The sequence below is a fragment of the Enoplosus armatus genome, chromosome 19 (genome assembly GCF_043641665.1).
Source record: "Enoplosus armatus isolate fEnoArm2 chromosome 19, fEnoArm2.hap1, whole genome shotgun sequence".
Classification (NCBI taxonomy): Eukaryota; Metazoa; Chordata; class Actinopteri; order Centrarchiformes; family Enoplosidae; genus Enoplosus; species Enoplosus armatus.
In genome coordinates this window covers 10,524,087-10,541,805 of record NC_092198.1, presented here as the reverse complement: position 1 = coordinate 10,541,805, position 17,719 = coordinate 10,524,087, and the positions used below count along the sequence as shown (strand labels likewise).

Here is a 17,719-nt window from a genome sequence, read left to right as displayed (position 1 = left end):
TATTTCTCAAAGCAGCGTGACACACTACCTGTCTTACTCCACTTCGTACACCCCCTCTCTAACTCTGCCTGATTTATCTTTTCTGTCTCTCCTCCCGTACCACCCCCTCTCCTCAGGCTGTGCACCCGGCTCTGTCCTCTCCACTTCTGTCTTGGTCTTTCTAACTTTACATTTTCATACATTTGCCGTCTTTCAAATTTCCCTTCTCATCCTATTTATCTCTCTCAACACACATCCCCCCCACCATTTGACTCCCTCTTCCAACATCTAATTCACATATCTTTTCCCTTACCTGCTTTAACACCCTGCCTCCCTCCCCTCTTTTCTCTGTGGGATGAAAGCAGGTGTACCAATGTAGGAGCTTTAAGGTTTCATTTAATAGCGGCTCTGTCACTTAATAGAGAGGCTTTCTCTTATCTGATCCAGGAACACAGAGAGGGTCTGCTGGGTCTGAGAGGCCTACTTTGAGACAATTGCTTATCTGATCGTGAATCAGTGGAGAGCGGCCCACACAGTCTTATACTATTACTCTCTTATCTGATTGTGGCTTGCTAAAACAAGAGGACAGTCAGCAAGTGGATGAACGTTAGCTTATTTGAATGTTGAGATTATTTTGGAGACCTTAATTCTTATCTTACAACAGTGAAGAGGTTTTATAGTTTTTGGCTGGGAATAGACCATATTCCACCCTCACAACATCTTCATCATCTTCATCAGTCATCTCCTTTCCTGCCTGCATGTCTCACAATTGTCAAATTCAGTTTATACTGTACTGTACAGTCTCTGACCCTCTCTCCTACTAGAAGATTGTTATGTTATTCCACATTATACACAGTATTAATACACAGACAAAAGAAACAGACAGATCTACTGACTGAAAATAGGAATTAACCCCTCAATAAATCGAGTGGTGTACAGCCACCATTGCTGAAATGATGAGTGGATTTTTTCACAAAATGATGCCAATTTCTTTTTTTTCTTGTGAGAAACATGATATTTCTCTTCAGGTCTCTGAAATGATTAAACATTTCAAGGAAAAATCACTCTTTGATTGTTTAACAACTCATGTCCACAATAAGGCCATAACCTGTGATGAGGGGTCACAAGTAGACAGGACTTAATGTTAAACGGTCCCAAGCCGAACAGGCTGGGAACCACCGGATTATTTGATAAACAGAAAATGACTTGATGACAATTTTGATACTCAAGCAAAAATGCCAAACTTGTTCTAGTCCCTCAAATGTTGGCTCAAATGTGTGGATTTGCTGCTATTCGCTGTATATCACTGTGAACTGAAAACATTTTTCAGTTTTAGAGGCTAAGTAATTGACTGATTATTCAAAGAAATGTCTGCATTCAAACTGCGGTCCATGCGGTGGACTCCACGTGGTCCGCATTTGAATATGGGCCATGCAGACTATTACAATGACACTTACTGCGGTCATGCTGTTGATCTGATCCAGAGTCAGCTGCAGCAGTTGCTCATCACCGCTCTCAGACATCAGTTTGAGTGCAGGCTGCTGGAGGCTCGGCTGGTTTTGGAGCAGCAGGGCGGCTATGTGTCTCACACACTGGAGAGGAAGAGAGAGAGGAGGGGGATAGATGAAGGATAGATGTGTGGATGAATGGATGAAAGGAGGAGTGGGAGAGATAAAAGCAAAAATGGAAAAAACGAAATGAAAACAGGAGAAACGTAATCAGAAGACAGAGTAAAAAAGAGCAAGGGAGAACAAAAGGGGAGAGCAGGAGACAGAGGGGCGAGAGTAGGCGAGGAACAGTGAAGGTTAATCGATGCATATACTGTACAGACACACAGGAACATAATGCTTTTAAAAAGCTCTACACATAAACACACACACACAGTCCTGTTGCATTGCTATCCAGTAATATATGGATATCACAATGCAATCTGACTCCCCCATGCTCTGGCGGTTTCATTCCAGCAGATTCAAATTAAAGCTGTTCAGAACAGAGTAAAAGGCCTCCTTCTGCACCTCCCACCCCCTTCCCACTCTAATATTAGACAGCCTGGCAGACACTAGCCTATTCACACTGAATAGCATTAGCGCTAAACTAATATCACAGTCAGCTGGAGCTAGACATACAGAATGGCATTAGGCTTGCCTCTTCCATGGTGCTCAGCGGGGCATGAATAGCATTAGGGGCCGTCAGATATCAAAGAGCGGCTGGTACCTATAGTACATTGCAAAAAGCACTGAGCTGATGCTAACATGTTGCTGTGGGTTACGTGCTTAATAGCTTTGGGCTCCTGTATTGAGATACGGGGTAAAAAGGTGGCACTGCAGGGAGGTTACACTGAATTCAAACAAGCTTAGTCCTGTATTTTTGATAAGACTGGTGATAGCGGATGAACTGAAAACGTGTTGAAGCTTTGGTTCAAACTATTCATTTTCATTATGCTCACTGTTATGCAGTGGTGGTCAGTTACAAGTAAAAGATCTGCATCTTGCTAAAGGGTTAAGAAGTATTAGCAACAAAATGTACTTAAAAGTATCAAAAGAGAAAGTACTCATTGTGCAGAATTGTATTGAATTATATCAGTTTATATTTCTATTATTGGTTATTATTACAGAGGCATTAACATAAGTCGCATGTTAATGTTGTAGCTCATTACAATGGAGCTAATTTTCCCTATTTTATATACTGTTGAGTAGATTAATCTGAAACAATGCACTATATTTTATAAACTAAAATTATAAACTGTTAAGTAATTAGTAACTATAACTGTACAGTTAAAGTACAGTATTTCTTTCTGAAGTACCTTAAAATTGTACTTACAGTAAATGTATTTAGTTACATTCCACCACTGCTGTATTGCATGAAACTGCCACTTTATTTCCCTGTTTGCATTTAACTTTTCCCAGATTCAGCTCAGTCAAAGTAAGGAGGTGAAACTAATTTGATCCACTTCTCAGATTACTGCAAAGAAAAGACGACACAAGCAGTCATAGAGAGTTATCCGAGGTGTGTTTGCTCTTTACCTGTGCAGGAAGCTTGTGTTTGCTGTTATGGAGGGATCTCACCATGGTGACAACCTGCTGACCCAGGTCTAATTTGACCTCTGACCCATGGCAGCGGGTCAGCAGGGCCGAGGTAAGGACCACCCAGGGGTTGCGCTCCGACTCTGCCCTGGAGACAGAGAGCAAGACAGACCCGTGAATATGAATGTGTGTGTTTGTGTGTAGTCTTCTGCTGAGCTTCGGTCTCTTCTGAGGCGATCGTAGACAAAAGAACATAGACTGGTAAACACAGGAGTGAGCATGTAAAGTACGCAAGTATACATCTGCTGTATTAGTGAAGCAAGGCAGGGACATGAAGAATATACAAAAACCAAAACAATATTACAACATGTAAAATTACTGTAATGTTATTTATCCATTACTCTGCTGTCCTGTGTCACCAGATGGTAATCCTGTTAGAATATGGCTGGTTCACAGCAGACTACTATACATGCACCATATTGCATGAAAATGTACATTATGAATATTATAAATACAGCTGCCACATAAGAATAACTGCATCAACCTTCCTTCACATCGCAGGCCGACAGAAGCGCAGACAGAATTATCCGGAGGTTGGCAGACGACGTAATGAATTCAGACGTTGACATGTAAGTGAGGAGGAGAGCTGTTTGACCACAATACTCCTGCAGTTAATATAAAACACCTACATGCTGCATATTCCCTCTCTCTCTCTCGCTCTGTGAACACCGGAGGGACAGCTGCCAGCACTGACAGGCGTCACTTTGTTGACACGCACCTTTATGAGGTCTTCAAGACCTTTGCTAATGCCTCCAGAGTAACCGATTAGCTCCCACCAGGTCTGGTAAATGGCAATGATGCTACAACCTTCATGGACCTTTATTAATACATATCAGTCATAGGAAGAAAAAATAAGATGGAAACCACGGAACAACTCATTATCTGTTAATTAGATCTCGGTGGACGGATGGATCCTGTTTAAATGATTCATTTTATTAGTATTATCATTAGCATGGCAAGGAGTAAATGCTATATGAGAGCCGCTCTAACTGCTGGCTAACACCAATGTTAGTGGTTATGGAGGTTGTAGTTGTTAATGCATTTATATCTGTGCCAAAGCCTCAAGAGGAGAATCAAACCACATCTTTGAGCCCTAGTGAGACTGTAAATACTCATGTGATGTACAGCGGAACATTCTTTACCTTAGTTAGACTAGTAGTTAGAAAATAGGTTGACATGCGAGCACAACTGGAAGTTGGTATGTGATGAACATGACGAGGAGTATATTAAATAATGAAGAGACGGAGAGAGGAGAAGAGGAGATTGGAGATGAGAGGAGGAATCTGTTACGAATGCGCGCCTTGTGTCTCTGTAGGTGTTTTCACATGATAAAGGGTAGATGGTGACATGCTGATAAGTCCTTAGTTATACGCTGAGAAGCGGCTGCTTGAAGTGAGTCTCAAGGAAGCGCACTGGAGGAAGGAGGCCCTGTGGTACAGTAAGATCCTATGTGTGTGCCTATGTATATCTGCAGAAGAGGAGGGTGTGTGTGAAAAATGGAGCTTGCAAATGAGAAAGAGAGGATAGAGAGGAAGAGAGAAAGACAGCAGGGAGAACAGCAGGGCTCCTGTGTGTGACTGTCAGTAGAAAAGGCAGCTCTCCATCCAGCTACCGGGTGTCTTGTCCTGACAAGCTGCTTCACCTTCGGATGATGCGGCCATGGGAGCAAACAGGGCCCACTTGTGCTGCTGGCACAGTCCTGCTTCCCATTTACCAGGGGGACAGGGAGGAGGTACTGCTGCATATGAGCGTCTGTGTGCTCGCCAAATCTGTCACAGGGTGCAGTGTGAGTCACAGCCAGCCTCCATTCGTGCTTTGAATCATGACTCAGTTTATGCGGACGGACTAAAGGATAAGCCTTTCAGATGCAACTCAATATAGCTCCCACAACAGCCTCTTGTAGTCTTACAGAATCAAATCTCCACTCTACAGACAAACACACACACACACACACACACACTAAACACACTTCCATCCCAACCAGGATTAAATGCTGAGTCAGACTAATAGTTAAGGTTAACCATGTGTCTCGCACACTAAGAGATATGGCCCTCAAGTCTTAACAGAACATCTTAAATGAGCCATTTGAAGGTTAAGTTATTCTGAGTTTTGTGTCCCAAATTATGACTGCGGGATGTAGCAGCCGTTACACATAAAATGCACACTGATCACAGATCAGACCTAAATTTCAGGCCTCTGTGCTTCAAAGAGGCACATTACAGTGTGCTGTGGTTAGTGTATGTGTGCCCGTTGCAGCAAATTAACTTGAGCGATTTAAATGAGGACGACTAAAGAGACAAGAAAAAACTAAATCCATAATCAGAGTTTGTGTTTGTGTTTGCATTTACATCTAAAACACAGTACAACAGCTCAGTCTGCATTTAAAAGAAATGATTAAAGGCGACTATCCCAGCAGAGATGGTTTGACTGCAGCTGTTACACTCACAAAGTCTGTGGAGTGTCAGTGAAATCCGGGGGTGAACTTGAAGCAGCTGTGTCGTCCAAACGTAATCCCATCTCTCCTACTGCTTCTCGGTTGAATGGTACTCTGCCTGCTTTACACAAACACTAGTGTCCATCACAAATCAACAATAATAACCATTTTCACACTTGCTCCTGGTTCTTTTCATTCGGTTTGTCACACTGCCCAAACTCTAAAAACATTTTTCCCCTTATTTTGAAAACTTTAATAGGTCTCCCCTTCTATTTCCATTTCCATTTCCACCTCCACACTAAGCAGCTCTCTCTTACGTTGAATCAGAAGACACAAGCTCAGCCTGAAAACGGCCTGAACCGACAGACAACAGGAGTTGAGCACAAAAATTTGTGTCAGACAGAACAATTTGTCTTTTATCCAGTGTAGCGGAAAAAAATGGCCTGTTTCCGCATTAAGAACTTTTCCAGGAACCATTTCAGAAGCTTTACCTGCATTGTGACCAGAGGAACTAAATTTAGTACCTCAGCTTTAGTTTCTGGCCCCAATAACCTTCCTGTTCTGAGGGTAATACTTTCTGGGGGCAGAGTTTGCTGTTCTGCATGTTGCTGGTTGGTTAGACAAAGTCACTGCTACACCTACACCTGCGCAGCTTCATTCATACAATAAACAGTACTGGGGAAAGCCTACCTCTGTGGGTCTCCTTTGAATCCATTCATTACATCCATTCAAACATCTATAAAGCTGATGTAAACACACACTTACACACAGCTTTGTGTTTGTCCTTGTGAGTTTCTAACAACTACTGGGCTTGAAGAACTCTACTTTAAACTGCAGATCGAAACAGTCTGCTTTGATTGAGCTGGAGGGATAAACTCCTGACTGCATAATCCTGTATTGTCTCTGCGGTCCTCAGAGCTCACAGCTCACTTTTAATCAGGAACAATGGAGCAGGAGAAGAGCAATCACATCATTAGGCACTTATCGATAATAAAGCCAACACTTGCTGAGGCTCATAAGACGCAGGCTGGTGCAAGAAGCCTAGAGCCTGAAGCTTTGTGAAGACACCAGTTTTCATGTCCGACTCTAAAAGTGTACGTGCACATGAGTGATTAGAAGCACTATTCTCCTTTCCCGCTCTTAGTGAAAAGAGAACACATTGCACAGAAGTTGCCCATTAAAATGTCAACATATTCATGTGTCCTTGATTTAGTTAACGAACAAACTACAGTATAAACCCTGTTAAAATTGTCTGTGGTTGACTGTCAAGCACCACAACACACTTGCCATCACTTAGTTTAGGCATGGATAAGAGGCGGCTTTGACCCTAAACTTATGTGAAGTAGCACTCATTTCACATTTTAACTCTAAAACTGACATTTGCTGTAGATGCTGAGAGGGCACCAATGCATCAAGAGAAGAGGTTAAGAGAGAGAGAACTAAGAGAAGTGAGAAAGGATAAAAAGAAAGTATATCAGCTGCTACACAGCTGGTATTTACAATCTGTAATAACAGGATATTTACATTTTCTATCTCTGCCTATAAAATAAAATATATATTTACGAGATTTTTAAAAAAATAATGTATGTATGAATAGGAATAGTTTTGACGCTGCCAAGAGTTCAATGAGAAGATCGATACTAATCTCATATCTGTGCATCAAATATAAGGTTACAACCAGCAGCCCGTTTGCTTAGCTTAGCATTAATACTGAAAAAGGAGGGAAACAGCCAGTCAGGCTCTTTCCGAAGGTAAGGAGTTGTCCAGCACAACAACTGACAATTTAACGTTTTTGTAGGATTAAACAAATGAGAAATAACATGTTAATTACTGAACTTTAGGCTAGCTGTTCCCCCCTGTTTCCAGCCTTTATGCTAAGCTAAGCTAACCGGCTACTGGCTGTAGCTTCATGTTTATCAACATGAGAGTGTTATCAATCTTCTCATTTAACTCTCAGCAAGAACATGAATAAGCATATTACTTTAACGTTGAAAGAATCAAAGAACAATGAAGAAAAATAAAAGACATTTGTCTTACACTTCCTCTTTCATCATGGGTGGCCACGCTTGTAGGAGGAGCATGAGAAGCTGAAAGTCCTCCCACTTTTGCGCAGTTTCCAGCAACCCCAGGAAGAGGTCGTATCTTTTCCCCTCATTCTCCACATCTTCTATCTGAACCTGAGAAAAAGCGTGGAGAGAAAGGAGGGGAAGTGAGAATTCCATTTTAAATCAAAAGCAAAAGGCCTGCTGTGAGGACCTTGATTGTAAGATATCCCCAGGTCATTGAGCACAAAGCACAAATTAGGTAAATGAAGAGTGTTCAGGCTAGAGTAACCATCTGTTTCTTTCAAATTCTGCTTCATGTGCAATGTCGTACATAAATATGATGATAAATGCCTGCATCTTCCGCTGAGAAGTGGATTTCAGTGATCTATTATCTTGGCCAACACAAATGCAACAGAAACAGGAGAGCAGCTTTCATTGATTTCAAATGAAGCATGCTCTCGATTGTGAAGGCAAAACTTGACAACCTAATGATTGCAGTCGAGTTTGCGGGCAAGGCATTCCTGCCAAAACAGGACCTGAATGAACTGCGCAATCACAAACACTCAATCTAGACGCGTATCAAAGCCTTCAAACTTCAAACAGTGCATTGAAAGGAGGGAACCAGGCTTCATCATTAATGGCACATTTCACTGTTAGTTTAAGAAAACGTCACCTGTGGCTAAACACTATTATGATAAAGAGAGAAAATTGAGAGGGAGAGTGTAAGAAAGGAGAGTGAAAAGGAAAGAAGGAGGGTTAATGTGGAAAAAATGAGAGGAGGAGGAGGCGACAGCAGAGGGAAAGTAATTAATTTTCTTCTCAAAGGTTGGCTTCTAGTGTGATTTAACAGTTCAGAGAGCAGCTGATTTCTGAGGGGAAAACTACAACCTGCCAAAGCATGGCTGCTGCAAAGACAGGCTCCGTCACACAAGCATGCATACATGTACACACACACACACACACACACACTACACACTACACATACATCACTTGCAGCCAGACTCATAAAACATAGTTTGAGCCTCAGTGGTGTGATCAAATTTATATTATTGGATATCTATGTAAAGCCTGGTGATATTTCATCAGTATAAAAGTCTATACACAACTAATTTAAACATTTTAAGACACCAGGAACTGTCTGTGAATTACCCTGTAAATACTGTAATACTTTAAACCTTTATTTTCAATGTTAGGACAGTTTTGTAATGAAGCTGGGTTAGGGAAGAAACCATCTGTGCACTTCTGTCAGTACTGGTGAAGTACTCATATTTGGGCTAGCAACTTAAGCTCATTAACCCAGTAGGCAGTAAAATACTTTTCCTTAGGGAGGATAAATTGTGAGCTCACTAGAGCAATCTGGCTGGTGTGCCTTGCTAAGGTTTTAAACCACCAAAAAAATAGATGCCAAAGACCACCACAATAATTCTCAAAATGTGGAATATTGCCCTCACAGCTTGACAGCAGTAGGAATGTACAAATGCCCAAAGTCTGTGGATTGGAGCTCCAGTGACCGCAAGCACCGCACGCCACGTTGCATGTTGCATCTACAAAACTGTGGTATACCCCTGGATTAAAAAGCCTTTAAACGAAACATATGCCCAAGAGATATTTGCTGAAAAGCCAGTGGAGTGCTGCAGGTGAGTTGTTTTGTGCTATGTAGGTCATTGTGCAGGCAAAAGCGAATTAAGTCCCATATTGCTAGTTCCTTGGTAACTTCTGGAGGCACGCATGTTGCACCACATGTAACCTCTTGAATGTTCCTGAGGCAGAAATATAAAAGGCACTTATTTCGGTGATTTAAATAGACTACAAAAAGTCCACTGGCCATTGATTTAGCCAATATCTGATATATGCTTAACCCTAAAATCTATCTTTCTATTTGATGCATGGGGGTCTTCGGATGGCCATACCGAAGATTTCCAGCAGTTAAGATGTTCCTGGTCTTCAAAGAGTGGAAGAATATACAGACTTCATTTATGAAATGGGTAAATGCAGTAGTAGAAAAGAATGTTTTTATTTCTTTCTTCTTTTTTTTTCAAAAATTGCTTGCTATTTCGTGGTCAGTGTATCCTATGGAGCCCCTAAACTGACAAAATGTAATAAAAGGTTATAAGACAAGTCAAAAATATAATGGAATACATCAATGAATAATATTGCCAGTTAAATAATTCAAATGGAGACTTAATCATCCATATACTGTACTGCATACTGCCGGAGCATCCCTTTATAAACTAACAGTAGCTAAACCAGTTTAGCCAGCAAGCTAACACTAACAAAGTTAGCTGGCTAGTAAAACTTAGAAACTGGTAAAGGAAAACAATAAAAAGTGTTTCTCTCAAGTACAAAGCTTCATAATTGTTTTTATACTCCATTTAGCCAACAGTATTATTCATTAACTGGTCTGACAACCTTTTACTTCCTTTTGTCAGTAGTGGGGCTCCATATAATGCACTTGCTCTTGTAATTGTGTAACAATAGACCAACACTAGGTGCAATGGATGACTGGCAATTAAGCAGCACTCACTCGACTGATTTCCTTAATAAAGTATCCGATCTGACTCCCACTGATTCTGAGGCATTTGTTGTGTGAAACCTCTAATTTATAAGTAAGAGCACATGCAAATACAGCGGATCCATGCTTAGCGGTGTAGTGAAGCACCTTATGATGGGGGATGGAGCAATAAATGAGCAAAGCTGAAGCTCAGGACCCTCTGGAAATGGAGGTCATTTGGGAAACAAAAATGGAATTTTAACTACCTGTAAAAAGCCCTCACTGCAATCTAAAGCTCTCAAATCCATCTCTGAATGAAAACTGAAACCCAAAGCCTGTTCATCATTGTTATTGCCTCACTGTGTTATGAATACTGAATACTTAACATTCTCTAGCTATCGAAGCATTTTACAAAGTTTTTCATTTTCTTTTCAATTCAAGGGTATGCAAGACCTTGAGATTCCCTGATAATAATAATAATCTGATTGCATGTTCTCCCAACAAAACACATTATAAATTGCACTCTTTTCACATACAAACACACACACCTACATACCACATCCCTCTCACCCGCTTGAACACAGACTCACACACACTCATCAAAACTCATCTACAGTAGACCACAAATTAAATCGCTGCCAATTACTATGTGGCTGTGAGGCTTTTATTTTCTTAACAAGGGAGGATGGTAATTAATTATGCCAAGTGATTAAAATCAACATTTCCTCTGTGGTGTTGTACAAAGAACAGAGTGCAGGAGGGCAGGAGGGCAGAAAGAGGAGGGAGGGACGAGACTGTCAACCAATACCATAACAAGTGTTGACAAATTAGATCAGACACACGGCCTCGATGTCAGTCTGCCAATCCAAATATATATATATATACACATACATACATACATACTTTATGTACCTATCTGCCCACCTCTCTGTATAATTATATCCTTTTTTTGCTCTTTCATCTATTGTTTATCCCTTTTCATCTATCAGGCTTTCAAACACTTTCAGTCTCAATTCCCCTCCTCCCTCCCCATCTGTTCATCCCAAGATCAGTTAGATAGACAGCAGGATAAATGCTAATGGAACAATATATACATATACTGTCCGAGCAGGTATGTCATTTCAAGCACCTCTATGACCCTTCCATGAGAGACCACAGGGACCCTCATAATGCTGAGGGAACCATAAGGGAACCACATAATGCTGAACTCACGCAGAGAGAATGCCACCACATTTAATAGATAAAAACAAATAAATTCTTCCTCAGCAACAACAAACTGGGGTTATAGGTCACATTAAAAAGAGCCCAGTTCACATCTACTGTACCACATCCCCACTGTGTGGATATTGAAAAGTCAGCTGGAGACAGCGTTTTCAACCAATTCACTGAGCTAACATTAGCTTATTTAGCTAGCTACAGTAGCAACAACAATAGATGTCTTTTCAGTGGCGAGAAATGCCAAGCCTGCTTTTATTTATCTCTGTCTGACATCTGGCAAAGTTTCCCCACACAAGACACACAATATAGTAATAGTAGAATTCTATTTAATCTTATTATTTACATTTCTTGGACTATTCGATTAATCAATTATGAACAAATTATTAATTTAACTGATTATAAAGCCAATCAAAGAGTAGGGAAATAAGGAAAAAAAGCACACAAAAGAAGGAATAAAGAAAATAAATTAAACAAACACGGACATACAGTTACAACACTTTCTATTAAAGATTTATCCACACATAAAAACCAACAGGTACAAATGAAAAAGCAAATGTACACACTGACACAGGCAAACACACATGATTCCTCTCAACACAGCAATTCATGTACGCCAGTTGTAACCACTGATACTGAGGGGTCAACAAACAATATGATACCCTATATAAACAATGCTGTGCGACGAGAGAGCAGTGCACGCACACAGGCATGAAAGCAACACACACAAACAAAAACAAAGCTGCTAGCTCTCACTGCCTGTAATTTCAAGCTTATTTTTCCCCTGCTGGCAAAGGAAACAGCGCTGTTAAATTATGCCGACCACATGCTACACACTCGCCCACTGTGACTGGAAGTAGCCATGCTTTTAGCAAAATGAATGGAACGTGAGAAGAAAGCCTGGAAATTAAGTAAGTAGACGGAAGGAGAGGAAGTAAATGAAACATGACAACTTGTAGTTACTAGCAGCCACATTGCTGCTCTTTGACAACCTTTTGCTTTTCAACACAGCAAAGTGAAACATCTCAGTGGATGCGGGGCTTGTGTGTGGCTTGCTACATGTGTGTAAAGTGATACTGTAAAATGGGTATTGCATTTGCCAACTGCTGCGATTTGTTCATAAATTGGTAAGCGTCATAAAATTTCAGGACCCCATGCGCGCACACACACACACACACACACACACACACACACACACACACACACACACTCTTGTTTTACTATACCACTGAGGTTGTTTGTCCATTAAATTCTTTCGTCCATTTACTTCGTCCTTAACTAAGAAGTCATCACTCCTGAAGTTGTTTAAAGGTGCACAAGAACACAGTCACGTGCACATTTCTATAGAACTAACAGCAATTACAGAGTGTGTTGTAGTTTGTCCAAAAGAAGCTTGTGTAATCAGACAGGGTAACTCTCCACTGATTAAAAACTGCAATGCAGTCTAACCCTGCTATCAGCATATGATAATAAAAACGGGGGGGGAGTGTGTGTGTGTGTGTGTGTGTGTAAGAGAGACAGAGAGAGATGGGAGCTGCTTTGGGGCAAATCACACACACACACACACACACACACACACACACACACACACACACTCACACACACACTCACACACTTCACCAAAGGATAAAAATGGAGATGAAGTATAAAAGACTGCAATAGTGCTAGTGTGTCTGTGTGCGCGAGAGAGAGAGAGAGAGAGAGAGAGAGAGAGAGAGAGAGAGAGAGAGAGAGAGAGAGAGAGAGAGAGAGAGAGAGAGAGAGAGAGAGAGAGAGAGAGAGAGAGAGGGCTAAACAGATGAAAGCAGAGTCATCTTTCCCTCCTGTGAGTTACTGGCATGAGACTTCTTTCACTCCATTTAGAGGAAGACACACACACACACACAAAACATAATAAGGGCCATGCAAACAGGCACGCAGGTGTGCACACACAATCAAAAACTATCAGCTGAATGCCACTGAAACAGAGCTTCAATAAACTCATGTGAAATAATATCCTCCATATGTCTCCGTCTTTCCTGAAGGAATAAACTCTCGCTAAATAAATATTCCAACATCAAAGCGCTCGACTGCAGACTTTTAAATTTGAACTGCTTTCAACACACAGGTGACACTTGAATATAAGATAATTTTAGACACACACAGGGTGAATGAAGAATGTCCTGCTACACACTAAATCTTCTCCAGTTAACTTGAAGGGTGTGTATTCAGTGATTTGAGCCCCTAACTAGGCTTTGAGGTATTTTTATTTGTAGGTAATAAGCATGTTAGCCAACGACAGCTAAAAACATGTACATATTCAGAATCTATAGGGGACTTGAGCCCTTGCTACCTTGTCTTTATTTTATTTTTGATGGTTAGTAATTAAATTCATGGGAGGCAAATCTAAAATACCTTGATGTTGGACTGATAAATAAAAACTACATATATACATTTATCTCAATAAAAAAAGTAAATTTAAAATGAAATGATGACTTTGGTATACTATTGATAGGGTACACTGCAAAAATGACACCCCATCACACCACAGAAACAAAGCCAATCCTTACTAATAATATGGCTGTCCAATAGGACCAGACAGTCTACATCTTAAAACATGGTGGTGGTGTGGTAAAACTTACTTACTTAACAAAGTTTGGTGGTGTATATTGTAAACTGTGGCAAAAATGTGGTGCAGGCAGGAAAACACCACACTTAATCACCATCACTTTCACAGAACTGCCATCCTATAGAACTGCTCACACATCAGCAATTTCAAACCCATGACCTGGAACGATAAGTAAGGCCCTCAGAGGTGCACCCCAGCAGCAAACAGTCACTATCTGCTATTTTCAGTTCTGCACCCTATGTAAAAAAACAAAAAACAAACATGCTGTAGCAAAATTCGCTGCAGTGTCACTTTGATCAATGGTGTCACATCAGCTTGAACTTGTTGGCTAGCTAAGTCAAATGTCAGCCCACAAAACAGCACAACAAAAAAATGTCCTTAAAGGAATAAAAAGTAAACAGGGGACTGTAAAAGATATAAACTAGTGTCTTTACTTCCATTAAAAAACGTGATTTTTTTCAGTTTAATGTCAACAGCAACCTGACAGGCTGCAGTGTAGGTTACAGGATACAACCCTTCTTGAACTCTGGTGAAAGGTGCCGACATTTACTATATTTTGTCAATATAACACTGGCGTTTTCACCTCATCTCTTAGAAAACATAAAGCATTGTCAGTAGTTGGAAAATGAGCGCTGTCCATGGTGCTGAAAGGTTTGGTGACTGAAGCTATGTTGGAGTGCAGTGGGTTTTCATACCATGGCTTGATGAACTGGCTGGTTGATTGTTTTTCCTTTGTTGTCCTATATTAGTTTATGGCTTTCAAGCAAGCCCGACAGAAACGTGGTGGTTTTTAGAGTGATTCTGTCGTTTCAGTGGCTACTAATATACTGCACGTGCCCTTTAAAATGTTCATTAAAGGCCAAATTTGTAATTTCATTCATATATATTCACATATATGTATAACGGAAGAGTTTGACTTACAGATAAAAAATGTATATTATGTGTGTATCAGCTGCCCTTTAGAGTTATTTTTGTCAAAGCACCAATTTGGTCTGCACCCCGAGGAACTGTAGCATCACACAATCAAGATATTAAATGAGAAAACTGGGATCAAAGTGTCAGTCAATATGTGCAAATTAGGGGCCCGCTTGAAAAATCTGACCCTACTTGGGGGCATGGGCGGCATGGTGGCGCAGTGGTTAGCACTGTCGCACGGGAGGTAAAGCTGGTTAGAGCGGGTTGGGGGTTCGATCCCCGGCTGCCCCCGTCATGTCGAAGTGTCCTTGAGCAAGACACTGAACCCTAAGTTGCTCCCGATGGAGACCAGCACCTTGCATGGTCGCCATTGGTGTGTGAATGTGTGAGTGAATGGGTGAATGAGACTTAGCTGTAAAGCGCTTTGGGAACGGTGAAGGTTGAAAGGCGCTATATAAGTGAGATCATTTACCATTTACCATTTACTTGTAATGAGGATCCTCCTCCAGCACTGATTAGATATACACATTTTCTGTCTGAGGTTGAGTCAAAACAAATAAAGACGATGAACAATTTGTTAACAGACACGAGAGGTGACAATAAATAACCACAACAGTGATTTATTTATTTCACTTTTCATGTCAAATGAACTACATGCATCAATGCAAAACAATTGAATATCAGCTGCTAAAATAATCAAATGACTTTAAATATTGATACTTTCCATCACTGACTAATACATGACATTAGTGATACAACATACTACCAGTACACGAAAGTGGTTATATTTGCTGTTTAAACACCCAGTGCCTGCAACACAGGAAGTATAAGCAATTTGCATTTAAATGGTGGAAGAAAGGACATGCACATAGACTCAAAACATCTTTCAACCTCAAATAACACAAAGATTTCAGAGAAACAAATGATCGCGCAAATATTTATCAATTTACTATCATTAGTTTGAACTGGAAGTGGTATTTCAAACATTTCCAGTGTGAGCACTAATTGTTCATGTTGTTCCAACCAAATGCATGTGATGAGGTTGAGGTGTTACATAAAGTGTTAAATCAATAATTTAACACAGCAATATTGGAATACTCATTGCCTTGCATGAGGTTTTAAGGGGCTGTGGGTGTCCTAAAGCCACAGAGCCCATAATTAAGAATTACTTGAGACTGACTGAATACACAGGCTGAAATGTGAGAAAGTGCTATGGGGAGTACATGGCCCGTTGATACAGCTCACAAGGTCCAAGGTTTCCAGTTGTTTATAGTGGATGTGGCCCAACTCCACTAAATTATTGACCGCCTCTGCTAACATTAGAAGACACTAAAACAGTTTTCTGACATGAAACTCTCATCACATGAAACAGACTATTTCAAGCACCAAAGGCTATACATTCAAGGCATGAGGCAATTGTTTATGCAGTCATCTCGTGACTAAATGGATTACAGTCAAGATGAGAACCCGTCTATCATACGCGGCTCAGGAGATTACAGTGATTGATCAATCAGGCTCACACATCGTATGTATGCTTCGCTATAATTAATCAAAACAGCATGTTGGATTAAAAACAGGATACCTGAGACATATCTTGAATGTAAACAGCTTTCATCATTCACAATCAGGAGGGGATGTCACTTGTGATACATAACAATCAGTGCTGCTGGTCAAGCGCCAAGTTGAAGTGAGTTGAAGTTTGATAATGACCACTTGAACTGTTAACATCAATAACTCTCATCAGAGGTTAGCTAAATGCCATCATGCTCACAATTACAATGCTAACATGCTGATGTTTAGCAGGTAAAATATTTAGCATTTTCACAATCTTAATCTTTAGCTTCTTAGCATGCAACACTTTCTACTGTAATTAGCTCTAAACACAAGAGTACAGGTGAGGCTGATGGGCATGTCAATATTTCTGCAGGTATTAGGTCATAAATCAAAGTATTAGACCAATTTAAATTTTGACCTGATGGTGTCGCTAGATGAAAAATCAAGGGATCACCAAAGTCATTAGGATTCATTCTCTGGGTACCATGGGTATCTGTATCTGTATCATACCAATCAACCTAATAGTTGTCGAGACATTTCACTCAAAAACACAAATATCAGCCTCATAGTGGTGCTAGAAGAAAAGTCATTCAAATTGATTCCTCTGGAAACCATTGGTATCTGTATCAAATTTAAAGGCAATTAATCCAATGGTCGCTGAAACATTTCAGTCGGGATCAAAGTGTTGGACCAACTGACCAACATCCATGGAGCCACGCTGCTAGCATGGATAAAAAAAGAAAACAGACCTTTGCCCTCATATTATACACCTAAATAATAGCCTATTTCTCAAATGCCATGAAAGGCAAAACTTTTCAAACAGACAATTTAACTGCCACAAATGTAATTTGAAAGTACATTTAGATGAAAACTGGAAGCCTATGGGAATGTTCAATTATGCTTCCAGTAATAATTACTTCAAAACAACCCAGTAATAGAATGGAATTGATTTATGTAATGGGAAAAGACACTTATATTCCCTCTTCTCTAGGCAGAAACGACATAATGACCGTGTCAACAGGCACTACACACACACACACAAATTCATATGGTCAGTTCAACTCAATAAACCCAAGAAAAGCCAACACCAGTTATTACAACACACCACACACATGCAGACAGAGAACACACATCATGTCTTCACAGCTGACAAGAGCTGACCCTGTGACAGACTTGGTAAAGTATGTGGCGAACAAATCATCACCTCTGTGCGTAACACTTTGGTAGACAGGTTAATGATCAGCGCTACTATCACTGTCTGTCTTGATGGCTCTCTCCCTCTCACTCGTCACATCTTATTACCACTGCCAATCATGATGGTGAGCGCTATCAACCCCACCTTTCAATCAAATGAGCAGGATAAATGAAGGATAGCATTTTTTTTATTAAATATCA

At 40.5% G+C, this 17,719-nt stretch overlaps 1 protein-coding gene across 1 annotated transcript in view; it reads right to left on the bottom strand.

The window, feature by feature from the left end:
• The window catches only part of nbas (NBAS subunit of NRZ tethering complex), a 140,096-nt gene that overhangs the window by 9,674 nt on the left and 112,703 nt on the right, over positions 1–17,719 (bottom strand). The window contains exons 50-52 of the mRNA XM_070925563.1: positions 7,534–7,673; positions 3,003–3,150; positions 1,437–1,571 (exon numbers count right to left, since the gene is read on the bottom strand). Of these exons, the coding sequence (XP_070781664.1) occupies positions 1,437–1,571; positions 3,003–3,150; positions 7,534–7,673 (423 nt within the window). The remainder of the gene's footprint in view (positions 1–1,436; positions 1,572–3,002; positions 3,151–7,533; positions 7,674–17,719) is intronic.